The sequence below is a fragment of the Sus scrofa genome, chromosome 14 (genome assembly GCF_000003025.6).
Source record: "Sus scrofa isolate TJ Tabasco breed Duroc chromosome 14, Sscrofa11.1, whole genome shotgun sequence".
NCBI classification, from domain to species: domain Eukaryota; kingdom Metazoa; phylum Chordata; class Mammalia; order Artiodactyla; family Suidae; genus Sus; species Sus scrofa.
In genome coordinates, this window is record NC_010456.5 from 106,570,972 (window position 1) to 106,585,744 (window position 14,773).

General features: G+C 40.7%; 1 protein-coding gene and 1 pseudogene across 1 annotated transcript in view; one reads left to right on the forward strand and one right to left on the reverse strand.

Moving 5' to 3' along the window:
* CYP2C49 (cytochrome P450 2C49) overlaps positions 832–14,773 on the forward strand; it is a 40,280-nt gene continuing 26,338 nt past the window's right edge. Inside the window, 4 exon segments of the mRNA NM_214420.1 lie at positions 832–1,118; positions 10,138–10,300; positions 10,460–10,609; positions 14,230–14,390. Of these exon segments, the coding sequence (NP_999585.1) occupies positions 951–1,118; positions 10,138–10,300; positions 10,460–10,609; positions 14,230–14,390 (642 nt within the window). The 5' untranslated portion in view covers positions 832–950.
* LOC102163635 lies at positions 6,571–8,123 on the reverse strand (annotated as a pseudogene).

Here is a 14,773-nt window from a genome sequence, read left to right on the forward strand (position 1 = left end):
CTCTGAGATGGGCTCTTCACATTGTTACCTGAGCAAGTTTCACCTCTTTTATGTCTTCTCTTGAAAATCCACCACTCTTTCAGCCTTGGAGTCAAGTAAGGAGCATCTATTTAGTGTGAACCTTGTTAGTCTGAGGACATTCAGTAGGGCGTGTATTCAGAGAAGCTAATATTTGGGGGAGGTGGTTCTGTTTTCCTAAAATTGAACTTGAGACAGCAGTGGTGCAAGCCATGGTAGACCACAATGGACCTTAGAAGATATTAGTTCAAATCCCTGTTTTGTCACTTCTGAGCTATATGACACTGGATGCATCTCCTGTTCTTTCTGAATTTCCCTATATGAAAGGTAAAAATTAAACATTTCTTCCATCTTTTGTCTTGAGGGGAGGAGGAGAGTTTAATGTTTAAAACCGTGTATCAATTTAGTTCATTACTTGATACATGTTTGAACTTTCAAGATGTATGAATTATATTACCTAGTTTATGTTTAGAAAGCTATAATGTTAGCATATTATGCTGAAATATTTTAAAAGGCTTTTATTTTCAAGGACAAAGTATATTAATGTTTGATAAAGCATTAAAGCTAAGATTTTTTAATATAGAAGGATTACCATCAAAGTCATAAATTCTCAACTGGTTGTTAATCCAAGAATCCAGAATGTTGAGCAATTTATTTCACTTGTTTTCAATCACCTGGGGTGTTTACCTGGGCTCTACCCCAGACCTGTTAAAACAGAATGTTTCTGATAGGGCACTGGAACAAGGGCAAGAGCAAAGAACACCACAGTTTAATCTTCATCACAGGGCCAAGGTCCCTTCAAAAGAGATTAAAGTAGACCTAGCTAATTGTTCACTTTATGAGTCAGAGAGTCAGAAGTTATTAGCAGGGACTGTTATAAAAAAGCTTTAGATTTCAGGCTCCCAGTTGTCTAAGTAAGAAGAGAGGGCATCATGGATGGGGCTGTGGTCCTGGTGCTCTGTCTCTCCTGTCTGCTTCTCCTCTCACTCTGGAAACAGAACTCTGGGAAGGGGAGGCTCCCGCCTGGCCCGACTCCTCTCTCAATTCTTGGAAATATCCTACAGTTAGATGTTAAGGACATCAGCAAATCCTTAAGCAACGTAAGTATGTTTTACATCCCTTTGGATTGCATAAGGTAAGTCAACAACTACTTTTAAATAAAATACATTTATTAACATAAGTTATATTAAAATAAGTCTTTTTTTTTGTTTGTTTTTGTATTTTTAGGGCTGCACCAGTGGCACATGGAGGTTCCCAGGCTAGGGGTCTAATCAGAGTTGTAGCCGCTGGCCTACACCACAGCCACAGCAACAACCTATCTGAGCTACATCCATGACCTACAACACAGCTCATGGCAATGCCAGATCCTTAACACACTGAACAAGGCCAGGGATCGAACCCGAAACCCCATGGTTTGTAGTTGGATTTATTTCCACTGTGCCATGATGGGAACTCCCAAAATGTGTCATTTTAAAACAAAGCTCCCTGTGGCAGAACTAATTTTGGTCTGCTATTATCAAGGATAGTGGAATAACATGGGAGAATCAAAATAATAAATAACATGAGAAAAGACGAATGTTTCTTCCCTCTTTTTTCTTTTTGCATTTTGGGGCTGGACCTGTGGCATATGATATAGAAGCTCCCAGGCTAGAGGTCTAATAGGAACTGCAGCTGCTGGCCTACACCACAGCCACAGCAATGTGGGATCTGAGCCAGGTCTGCAAAATCCTCAATAGCTCACAGAAACACCAGATCCTAAACCCACTAAGTGAGGCCAGGGATTGAACCAGCATTCTTATGGACACTAGTTGGGTTTGTAACCTGCTGAGCCACAATGGGAACTCCAGGTCTTTGTATGGTAGAATCAAAATTATAATGTGATAAAAGACAGGTGTTCCTTCCCTTCTTTCTTTCATCACCATTGGCTGAAGGTAAATGGCAAGGGAAGTGTTTTGTGATTAGAGATTTCATTCAAGAAATCATCTACCCTATAAACTGTGTGTTTTGTTCCAAACAGACATGAAAATTGGACTTCTGTGAGGAGGCATTTTTTGCCTGATGTTAAGGAAAGAGCATGGGATCAGGACAAGTACGAGCAAATGAAAGAAAAAAGTAATCAGTCAGGGCTAGCTGGATGGTAACAAAATCCTTTTGGATTCTGCACAAAGCTACTGTGTGTGGCCAAGAATGCAAGAAATTGTCCTTCCATGAGATGCTGCGTGACCTGGCACTGCCTCTGTGATGCTTGCATTATGTTTTAGTAAGACCAGTGGATCTCAAACTGGGCAGGGCATGTGAATCAACTGGGGTGGTTTTTAAAAATACAGATTTCTAGCTCTTATCATTACTGAGTCAGAATCCCTGTGGGATGAGCTTTCGAGTGGTCCTGAAACAGTCAGGATCCAAGGTAGTCATGGGAACAGATAAATTGCTCAAGCATCAGAGGTCAGCGACACAGTGTTGAAACTTGGTTCTTCTATTTATTACCTGTGAGACAGTGGAAATAAATAGGAAATTCTTTGAACCTCAATCTCTTTACCCATAAGCCAGAGTAAAGAAACTTAGCTCAAAGTAGTGATATGATGATTAGTAATGATCTGAGTACCAATTGCCCAGGCCATGGCCTGGGACCTCAGAGGTTATTATTATTATTATTATTATTAATCTTAATTGTATCTTTTAAAAATCTTTTATTGAAGTATAGTTGATTTACAATATTGCCTTAATTTCAGGTACACAGCATAGTGATTCAGTTATTTCCAGAGCAGATTATATTCCATTATAGATTATTACAAGCTATTTTTAAATAAAAACAGGGTGAAGTCTCGTTATTTAAAGAAAAATATCTGTATACACACACATACTCCTAAAGGCCTTCAGGGGCTGAGAGAAAGGTTTAGAAGATATAGATATTTTACTACAATTCCACAGGTAGTTCTTAATAAAATTACAATTTTAAGAGAAATATGTTAAAGATACCAAAAAATTTAAAATAATGACATGTGTGAAGGGCCATTGGCAGGAACAATATGACTGTGTCTTTTGTATTTAGCTACTGGTACTTATTTATTAAGAAACAATAGGTTCAGCACCTAATCTCAACATATACAGATTCACGAGTTCCCATCATGGCTCAGTGGTAGTGAAACTGACTAGAATCCATGAGGATGAGGGTTTGATCTCTGACCTTGCTCACTGTGTTAAGGATCTAGCATTGCCATGAGCTGCGGTGTAGGTTGTAGACATGGCTTGGATCTAGCATTGCTGTGGCTGTGGTGTAGGCCAGTGGCTATGGCTCTGACTTGACCACTAGCTTGGGAACATCCATACGCTACCAGTGCGGCCCTAAAAGACAAAAACAAAACAAAACAAAACAAAACACCCCAAAACATAAACAGATTCAGTCCGATATAATATGGTCCTACTTTGAATCTGTTCGCAGTATCATCTTCATATAATAATGCTTCCTGGAGTTCCTGCTGTGGCAGAGTGAGTTAAGAACCCAGCAGCAGGTGCTCTGGTCACTGCAGAGGTTTGGGTTTGACCCCTGGCTTGGTGTGGGGGGTTAAGGATCCTCAGCTGAGGCATAGGTAGCAGCTGTGGCTTGGATTCATTCCCTGGCCTGGGAACTTCCACATGCCCCAGATAGGGCCATAAAGTTAAATAAACCAACGAAAGAATACGTGCTACCAAAATGTTTGTTAGCACACTTTAAAATCACTCTGCTGGAGTTCTCATCATGGCACAGCAGAAACAAATCTGACTAGGAACCATGAGGTTGCAGCTTCGATCTCTGGCCTCGCTCAGTGGGTTAAGGATCCGGCATTGCCGTGAGCTGTGGTGTAGGTCACAGATTTGGCTCAGGTCTGGCATTATTGGGGCTGTGTCTTAGGCTGGTGGCTACAGGTCCGATTACACCCCTGGCCTGGGAACCTCCCCATGCCTTGGGTGTGGCCCTAAAAAGACAAAAAGACAAAAAATAAAATAAAAAACAATCACTCTGCCATCATCAAACATCAGGTTTTTGAATTTACAGCCATCCATGACTTACCTATTTCAGATAGATCATATAACTGCTATTCTATTCCAGCTTTTTGAATTTATAAGGGGAAAAGAGAAAACATATAATGAATGCACCTTTCTCCAGTGTATCAAACACATTTCAAACTGAAAATGTTACCTGATATGGTAATGCACTTGCTAGTACCACAAACCTTTGTACCAAGAAAAACAGAGACAAGAGAGGTATGGAAGGACAAAACCTTTTGTTGGTCCTCAAACTGAGTGAAGCTCTGAAATGTAGAGATGATCTCTGACATTATAATGGACACCTGTATGTTCTTACTATGTGAAGGAAGTTGTCGATATGAAGTGATATTACAGTGTGTCAACAAATAAATTCTTCCTAACTTTACTCGCATATGGAAGTTTCCAGGGGTCGCATCAGAGGTGTAGCTGCCAGCCTACCCCACAGCACCACCAACACAAGAACCCAGCCATATCTGTGACCTACACCACAGCTCAGGGCTAGAATCTGAATTTAAAGCCATGTTTTGCTGCCTGTCAGACTTTCTAGAACAAACCTCACTGTAAACCATTTTATGTGTGTGTTTGTGTTTCACATGATTCTCAGGGAAAAGACGGGTGTTATTATATCGATTTTTCAGATGTTGGAAACAGTTCTGGAGGAACAACTTGCCTAATGAATATAGAGCTTTATTTACTAAATCCTTTTTTTTTTTTTAAGGGCCTCACCCACAGTAGCGTGTGGAAGTTCCTAGGGTAGGGTTCGAACTGGAGCTACAGCTGTGGCCTACACCACAGCCACAACAACTCAGGATCTGAGGTGCATCTGCGACCTTCACCACAGCTCACAGAAATGACAGATAACGCACCCACCGAGCAAGGCTGGGGATCAAACCCGCATCCTCATGGATACTAGTGGGATTCGTTTCTAATGTGCCAAAACGAGAACTTCCAACTAAGTCTTGATTCTAAATCCTTTAAATTTGACCTGAAATTTTTTAGTCTTTTTATCTTTTGATACTCTCATATGATTATCTTCTATTTTATCTCATTGGTTCCTTAACTTTTCAGGTTATCTCAAGTTGCAATCTGCTTGGGGACATAATTTGACACAAAACTGAAAGCTCATAAATTTATAAAACTCTGCTACATTTTTTACTAAGTATGAAAAAAACAGGGCTGTGAGTACTTTTAATTATTCAGAAACAAAGGCAAGGGACTGGAAAACTGAATTAGAAACTTTCTGAAAAGTCAGGTCAACTTAGTCGTTTTTCTTCTTTTTTTGAAAAGAAACTATTTCTCCTGTAATTTCTAATGCCAACTATGGCTTCTTTTAACTTTTCGCCTTTTTAAAGGAGATCTGTATTACTTTCATAAACAAACAGCAAAAATCCAGTGAGATAAACAGCTGTTATAAGGGTACCCCAAATTTCATTTTCTAATCCTTTAAAAATTTTTTAATTAATTTTTTGTTGTTGTTTCCCCAAACACAATTTTTTTCCCACTGTACAGCATGGGGACCCAGTTACACATATATGAATACATAAATTTTCCTCCCATTGTCATGCTCTGTTATAGTATCTAGACATAGTTCTCAGAACTACAAAGCAGGAGCTCATTGTAAATCCATTCCATTAGCAATAGTTTGCATCTGTTCACCCCAAGCTCCCAATCCTTTCTCCCTCTCCCCCCACCCCCGGCAACCACAAGTCTATTCTCCAAGTCCATGATTTTCTTTTCTGTGGAAAGGTCCATTTGTGCTGGATATTAGATACCATATATGTGTGATATCATATGGTATTTGTCTTTCTCTTTCTGACTGAATTCACTCAGTGTGAGAGTCTCTAGTTCCATCCATGTTGATGCAAATGGCATCATGTCGTTCTTTTTTATGGCTGAGTAGTATTCCATTGTGTATATATACCACTTCTTCTGAATCCAATCATGTGTCATTGGACATTTGGGTTGTTACCAGCTCTGGGCTATTGTGAATAGAGTTGCAATGAACATGCAGGTGCATGTGTCTCTTTTAAGTAGAGTTTTGTCTGGATATATGCCCAAGAGTGGGATTGCTGGGTCATATGGTAGTTCTATGTATAGATTTCTAACGTACCTCCATACTGGTCTCCATAGTGGCTGTACAAGCTTACATTCCCACCAACAGTGCAGGAGGGTTCCCTTTTCTCTACACCCCTTCCAGCACTCGTTATTTGTGGACTTATTAATGTTGGCCATACTGACTGGTATGAGGTGCTACCTCATGGTAGTTTTGATTTGCATTTCTCTAACAATCAGGGATGTGGAGCATTGTTTCTAGTGCTCGTTGGTCATCTGTATATCTTCCTTGGAGAAATGTCTCCAATATATCCAGTGAGATATACACCTGTTGTAAAAGTACCCCCAATTTCTTAGACTACCACTTTTTCATTGTTCCTCCTCATCTCCAAAAAAGCAAGAAAGGCAGGATAGCAAAGACAACACTTAGTTTTTCATGAAGACTAATTATTGAAAGAGATTTACCCTGGAAATCATGCTTTCCTATGACAGTCCTTGATGTTTAAGTATCAGGAAATAAAATATCCCGCTACTACACAAACATAAGCAGCCTATATAAATAATGAAATTACTCACACTGTGAGGCCTAGAGTATATTCCATCCTCTGCTGTTTGATTTGCATAAGCAAATATATGATTTCATATGTCTTGAAAACAAATGATGTTAAGTCTGAGCCACCAGAAGGATTTTTCAACCAAGCTGAAGCCATTTTAGAAACTCCTTGTTCCTCTTTTAAGTCCATTCTTAAGAATATGTTGTCCAATAACTAAAGCACTCTGAGGAATTGTTACTTGTCTCTGATTTATACTGACTTTGCTTTCTGTCATCAATTGACACCCTGGGGAATGGCATTTGCTTTGCTGCATGCATCTAGGAAGCTTGTTCCAGGGTCAAGAACTAATTCGGAAAATGAAGCTTATTTCAACAACTCTGTTAACTCTTGATCCGACATGAGCTCCAGGGCATCTGTGCTGCTATGATAAAGGGCTCATGTAGACGTTTTAGCTGAGTCCAGTCCTTCTTGTCCATGAACAAGCTTTGTTACTTCTGTAGCCAAGTCCTTTCTGAGGGCCCTGCTTTTCTGGCTCTTTGAAATGCAACTGCATTACGGCCAACTTCTGGAAGTGGCAGAAAAGTGAAGAGCTTCAGGTACCTCTCTACCAAATTATCCTGCTGTCTCAAAACACGGATACAAGTCAAATGAGGATGTCTTATCTCTGTGTAGCCAAACAGTAGTAACAGCTGACATTCCCAGTATTGCTTCAGTTGTATTCATAATCAGAGGTAGAGAGAGAGTCTAAAACTGTCTTCTCCTGTCAATTTATGGATGAACTCGGATCCAGACATGATATTACCCAGGTGATTAGATCCACCCAGTTGGGCCTGGCATCCATAACCCTGGAAAAGGTAACAGACATCATAGGCTTGGAGCATATGATGGTATAAAAACTTGGCCAAACTCATTCTTCCTGGGTCTTGAGTTGAGTCGTCCCACTCTGCACCTCAGCAGTGAGCCCATGAGGAAGTGGCCGCCCACCACTGCTAGCAAGCCCCCCAGGTGCTGCTTCTGGTACTAGGCCAAAAGGTCCAGCACCTTGAAGCTACCCCAGGTACATCTGTTAAGTGAAGAGCTCCCAGCACATACCTGCCATGGTCTGGAGCCCTAGGCGCAGGCCCGTGCCTTGCTTTGCATGCCCTCTGCATGCAGAGCCCTCCCCCATGCATGCTGGGTGGTACTGATGCTCTCTTCCTCCAAAGGCACAGTGGCACCTCCCACTAGCATGATGACCTTGTGGTTTGCTTCTGGAAGGGAAACAGGGCCAAGGGCACCAGCTGGTCGATTGTGTGAAGCAAGATGGTGTCAAAGCCTCTGGGGAATGTAGCCCGCCACGCCCTGGTCAGAGGCCCTGGGTGCTCTGTCTTGGCACCCCTCTTGGGGGAAGAACTCCTTGAGCAGACCCCAAGTGGCCTGCACTGCCAGCAACCCCTGAACGGTGGAGCGGGGTAGAGTCTTGACCCGCATGGGATAGCAAACCACCACACAGGGAAATGCACTCCAGTGTGGGTGCCAGCATCTCAGTGGAGGTCTGTTACAAGATAGTGAATATAAGTATCTGTGCTATGAAGTAAATCCTTGTTCCTTACCTTTTACATGTAGTAGTTTGCATCTGTTAACCCCATACCTCTGATTTGTCCCCCCTCCCCACTTTGGTAAGGATAAATTTTTTGTGAGTCTGTTTCTTTTTCTTTTCTTCTTCCTGTTTGTTTGTTTGTTTATTCGTTTGTCTGTTTGTTTTTGGCTCTGCGCACTGCTTGGGGAAGTTTCCAGGGCAGGGATGGAACTGTGCCTCAGCAGCGACTCAAGCTGCTGCAGTGACAACGCTGGATCCTTAACCCATTGTACCACAAGAGAACTCTTTTTAATTTAATTTCCATTTGTGTCATATTTTAGAGTCCACTTATAAGTGATATTATACATTATTTGTCTTTCTCTGTCTAATTTACTTGGTATGATAATCTCTAGGTCCATCCACGTTGCTGCAAAGGGCATTATTTCATTCTTTTTATTTCTGGTTAATATTCAATTGTACACATGTCCCACGTCTTCCTCATTCACTCATTTGTTGATGGACATTTGGGTTGTTTCCATGTCTTGTTTATTGTAAATAGCACTGCTGTAAACATAGAGATGCATGTATTTTTTTTTAAAGCCCACACCTGTGGCATATGGAGGTTCCTGTATTAGGGGCTGAATTGGAGCTTCAGTTGCCAGCCTGTGCCACAGCCACAACAATGCCAAATCTGAGCTGCATCTGTGGCCTGTGCTGTAGTTTGTGGCAATGCCGCTCCTTCACCCACTGAGTGAGGTATCAAATCCACATCCAAATGGACACTATATCAGGTTCTTAACCCACTGAACCCCAAGAGGAACTCCATATCTTTTCACCTGAGAGTTTTCTCCTGATATATGCCTAGGAATGGGTCTGCTGTATCATATCATATCATGGCACCTCTATATTTATGTTTTTGAGGAACCTCCATACTGTTTTCTATAGCAGCTGCACCAATTTACATTCCCTCCAACAGTGCAGAGGGTTCTCTTTTCCACACCCGCACTCCAGTGTTTGTTACTTGAAGACTTTTTTATTTTTTTGGCTGTGCCACAGCATACATGAATTCCTGTGCCAGGGATTGAACCCGTGCTATAGCAGTGACCCAAGCCACAGCAGTGACAATGCCAGATCCTTAACTGCTAGACCACCAGGGAACTCCCTGTAGACTTTTTATTGATGACCATTCTGACCAGTGTGAGGTGGTACCTCACTGTAGTTTTGACTTGCTTTTGTATAATAATATGCCTAAGCCAGTTGTCTGTTGATGGACACTTGGGTTGCTTCCATGTCTTGGCTATTGCACTGCTGCTATTAACGCTGGGGTGCAGGTATTTTTTGAATTACAGGTTCTGTTTTTTTCTGGATATGTGCCCTGGAGTGGAATGGCCAGATCATATGGTAGTTCTATTTTTAGTTTTTAAAGGCATCTCTATACAGTTTTGTATAGTGGCTGTAGATCTTCACATTCTCATCAACAGTGTAGGAGGGTCCCCTTTCCTCCATACCCTCTCCAGCATTTATTGTTTGTAGCCTTTTTGTTGATAGCCATTCTGACTAGTGTTAGGGGGTATCTCATAGTGGCTTTGATTTGCATTACTCTAATAGCAATGTTGAGCATCTTTTCTTGTGCCTGTTGGCCACCTGTATGTCTTCTTTGAAAAAAATGTATATTGAGGTCTTCTGCTTTATTATGTTGAGGTATGTTCCCTCTCTACCACTTTGGTCAGAGTTTTTTTTTATTTAATCGTGAATGGCTGTTGCTTTATCACCATGTTTATATAAAAGATCTAGAAATGCTTGAAGTTATGTATGGCAGATTAAAAACATCAACAATACGATGCTGATAGCAGTCTTAACGACGAGTAAAATAGATGAAATTGTGACTTCTTTTGCTAATATTTGCATTTTCTTTCCATTTCCCAGCTCTCAAAAGTCTATGGCCCTGTATTCACCGTGTATTTTGGCTTGAAGCCTGCTGTTGTGTTGCATGGCTATGAAGCAGTAAAAGAAGCCCTAATTGATGGGGGAGAGGAATTTTCTGGAAGGGGCCATTTCCCAATGGCTGAGAGAGTTAATAAAGGGCATGGTAGGTGTGCATGTTCAGCATTAGTAATGGGGGTGGGGAGGTTGGAAAATTTTGAAGAGTCCCCTAGAAGAGCTTGGTCTATCTGTGAGTTGGCCAAGTGTCAGCTCAGTCCTCCCTGCCTGGGACCTCCCTCCTAGTTTCTGCTTCTCCTCCTGGTAGGAATCATCTTCAGCAGTGGAAAGAGATGGAAGGAGACCCGGCGCTTCTCCCTCATGACCCTGCGGAATTTTGGGATGGGGAAGAGAAGCATTGAGGAACGGGTTCAAGAGGAAGCCCGCTGCCTTGTGGAGGAGTTGAGAAAAACCAATGGTGGGTGAGGCTGTGATCTGTAAGTCTGACCTTAACAGACTGCTCTCTCCCTCCTGGGATGTCCTTGGAGACTTCTCTGGGCAGCCACATCTTCCTTATGGGCTGTGGTTTTTGGCCCTGGTGTGGAGGAGGGGGTGTGTGAAACAGAGCCAAGGGAGCTTTTGTGTATCTGTGCTTCATGTGTTTGTATCCTTATGATGGTGCACACAGTGTGGATTAAAAGGTCATTTAATCCTATTCTGTTTTGAGCTCTTTGTTTTCAATCATTATATCATGAAGGAAGAAGGTTTTAAGTGGTTTTTTGTTTGTTTGGTTGGTTGGTTTTTGTTTGTTTGTTTGTTTTAGTATTAGAGGACAGTGTTTTTCCCATAGTGTAAATGTGGGTTATCTATTCCAGAACATGTCACCAGGGAATACTTGTCAAGTGGACAGGGTGGGAATGCCCTCACCATGTCCTTATGGAGTGTGAAGCAAATGACATATGCTTTAACTTAATTGGCCTCTATTTGTTTGGTCAGACTCACTTATGTGTCTGAGGCTTTCTTCTGAGACCCATTGCCTGCTGTTCTGGCTAGTAACGATTATTTTATGTGGTTTTAATTGCTTAGGCATCCATTAGGGCAGATCTCATCAGTTGTGATTTCCACGTAAACAGCTATTTTTAAATTATCAGCTTGAGTTATTTAATGTTGCTCCCTATGTACAGCATTGTCATTTATTTTTAAGACATGGATGCAATAGCATAATCATGAACATTACGCAAATACCAGGTTATATAATAATTTAACTAGATTTTGACTATTATTAGTAATTTATGACCCTGCCTTCCATATTAGTTGTTTCTTTTTCCAGTGTTTGTGTATATGTGTGCGTGTGCGTGTGGTGTGTGTGTGTGTGTGTGTGTGTGTGTGTGTGTGTGTGTTTAGGGCCACAGTGCAGCATCTGGAAGTTCCCAGGCCAGGGGTCAAATTGGAGCTACAGCTGTGGGCCTTCACCACAGCCACAGCAATGCCAGATCCGAGCCATGTCTGCAAAGTACACTGCAGCTCATGGCAATGCTGGATCCTTAACCCAGTAAGTGGGCCAAGGATTGAACCCACATCCTCATGAATACTAGTTGGGTTCATTTTCTGCTGAACCACAATGGGAACTCACTGTTTTCAGCATTCTTTATCTACCCCTCTATTGGTACATTAATAACTTTTTTCCTTTTTACTTTTTAGGCCACACATGCTGGCCAACCTAAATTTAGCCAGCCAACCTACTCTTCTTAGTTCATGTAGTCCATGAAAACCCCAGTAAAGGCTCTGGCCTGTGCTCTCTGCCTGTTTCTTCTGCCCTCCTGGTCAACCTTGGTGCTTCCACCTGTGGCCCTGTGTGCTGTGCCCCCTCCTCTTGGGAAGTATGGGTAACAAACTGAATTTTCATTGGCAGTCATTTCCTGATGTTGGGTTCACATCTGAACAAAAATAACCCCCCAAGGACATTTTAACACAATTGGATTTGGGGTTAGAATGTTCATGGCAATTTTTTCACCCCCTAGTGGCAGCTGTACTGACCTATGAAGTGCTTGTCATGATGAATCTGATTTTCAGTCTAGATTCTAAATTACCTGCTTCTTAATCCTCTCTCTCCAATGAAGTGAAAGGAAAGATAAACATCATATTTTAGCTGTCCCACATACTGAAAGAAATCTCACAGCCTTCTCAAATTATACCCTACCTTCTAAAAGAAGTTCTTGTAGAAGCTTAGTGACTTGACATGTTTCAGCTGAAAAGGAGCTTGGCATGGACCAGTTAACTAAGGATTCCTATTGTTAAAATCACTATCATTTCTTCTCAGCACTTTGATGCAGGTCATGCTTAATTGCATTATGATGTGATTTTTTTGCATATAAAATTTATAAGGAGTTCCCGATCTGGTAGAGTGGATTAAAAATCCAACTTGAGTGGCTTGGGTTGCTGTGGAGGTGCTGGTTTGTTCCCAGCCCATGAACTTCCATATGCTGTCAGTGTGGCCATTAAAAGAAAATTGATCATTTATTTGACTATAGCAGTTTCATTTAAGTATTGGCCAATAAAAAAGAAAGCTACTTTTCCTCTGCTTTAATTTTTTTCTCTGTAAAGTGGTAGAATTGATCTATATTCAAAAGTTAAGGTGTTGTAAAACTGAGATTCTTAGTACTGTTTCGTTTATAGCAAATAAAAAAATGGTAATATCTGTAAGATATATTGGAATAAACCATAGGGAATCTGGGGGCAATGTTCTGTAGCTTGGTGTATATTAAGTAATTATGATGTTACAAATAAAATGTATTAGGGAAGATATTCAGAAAAAAAAGTACATATGTGCTATCATTTTCATTGATAATGAAAATTGATAATATCATTAACATTGATAATGGGTCTTCTACTAGATCCACTCCTTATACATTAAAAGTCTGTGAATTTGCTTATAGTCCACATATCATCAAATAAAATGTTTTCCCCCCCCAAAAAAAAAAAACAAAAAACAAAAACAAAAGTTAAGGTAAGGTATTCTGTTGGTGGCTATATCTAACAATATCCTAGAATTCCATCAGAGGGAAGAATCTGTCCAAATAAGTGAAATGTGAGGCCTGGTTGGTGGTGAGGATCCCTGTTTCTTAAAGCAGGACATTGCTTTCCCACCCCACCCCATATTGCAATAAAGAAACAAAAGGACTCCAGTTATCAATTTAACCTTCCCTGTTTGCCCTGTGACTTAAGTCTGAAGTGAAGACTTCTTATTTAGTTTTGTTTTAGGCAAACAAATATTTGTAATCCATTATTTTTTTGGGGGGGGCCACACCTGTGACATATGGAAGTTCCTAGCTGCTGGCCTCTACCACAGCCACAGCAACACCAGATCCGAGCCATGTCTGCGACCTACACCACAGCTCACGGCAACACGACAGCTCACAGGAATACTGCATCCTTAATCCACTGAGCAGGGCAGGGATCGAACCTACAACCTCATGGTTCCTAGTCGGATTCATTTCTGCTGTGCCATGAGGGGAACTCCAGCAAACAAATCTTAAAATTTGTGTTTGAGTTAGTTTTTCTTCTCATAACAACATAGGTGGCTTTTTCTTGTTTTCATTGTTCTTTCAGGTACTTGAAGCTTTCTCTCTTTAATCTTTTCCTTTATTGACTCTATCAGATGTTCCTTCAACTATTCATCACATATAAAAGGTTTCCAGATCCTAATTATTTCTTCCTTCCTACATCAATGCTTAATTTTCTATGTGCTTACCAAACAGATATGATTCTCCACTGATAGATAACCTGAATTATTGTTTTTAAAAATGAATCTTACTTTTTTTTTCTCTTCAAAAGAGCCAGCTCCTTGGGTCAAGGCAGTGATGTACATAGAGTATTTGGAGAATAATTATTAAACAAACTAGGATGGGATGGTCAATTCATGTTTAAGGGAAAAGTGATGCATTGATTTTAAGGATGCTGAAATTTTTGCTGATGAGGGAATTTCTAGGTAGACATTACTTTAGAGATTACTTTAGAGATACCCATTATCCACAAAGAAGTTTATATATATATAAATATTTTTTCTTAATGGTGTTTAAAATCTTTTTAAATCTTTAGCTTCACCCTGTGATCCCACTTTCCTCCTGGGCTGTGCTCCCTGCAATGTGATCTGCTCCATCATTTTCCACAATCGTTTTGATTATACAGATCCAAATTTTCTTACCTTGTTGGAAAAACTAAATGAAAACTTCAGGATTCTGAGCTCCCCGTGGATCCAGGTGAAGTCAACATTCTCTTTTCCTGAATTGTTTGTGCTCTACTCTTTGACAAGTCCAAAATTCCATCTGGACCATGTTTGGAAGTGAATGTTTGGAAATGAGTTATGTTGTGTATTACAATGTGGTAACTCTGGGAATCAAATTCTCCCCTTTCTGTGTGTGTTTTAACTTGCTATAGGTTTTCCTATTTCTTTTTGCTTTTTTTTTTTTTCATTTTATTATTACTCAAATGAATTTATCACATCTGTAGTTGTATAATGATCATAACAATCTGATTTCACAGGATTTCCATCCCACAGCCCAGGCACATCCCCCCACCCCCCAAACTGTCTCCTCTGGAGACCATAAGTTTTTCAATGTCTGTGAGTCAGCATCTGTTCTGC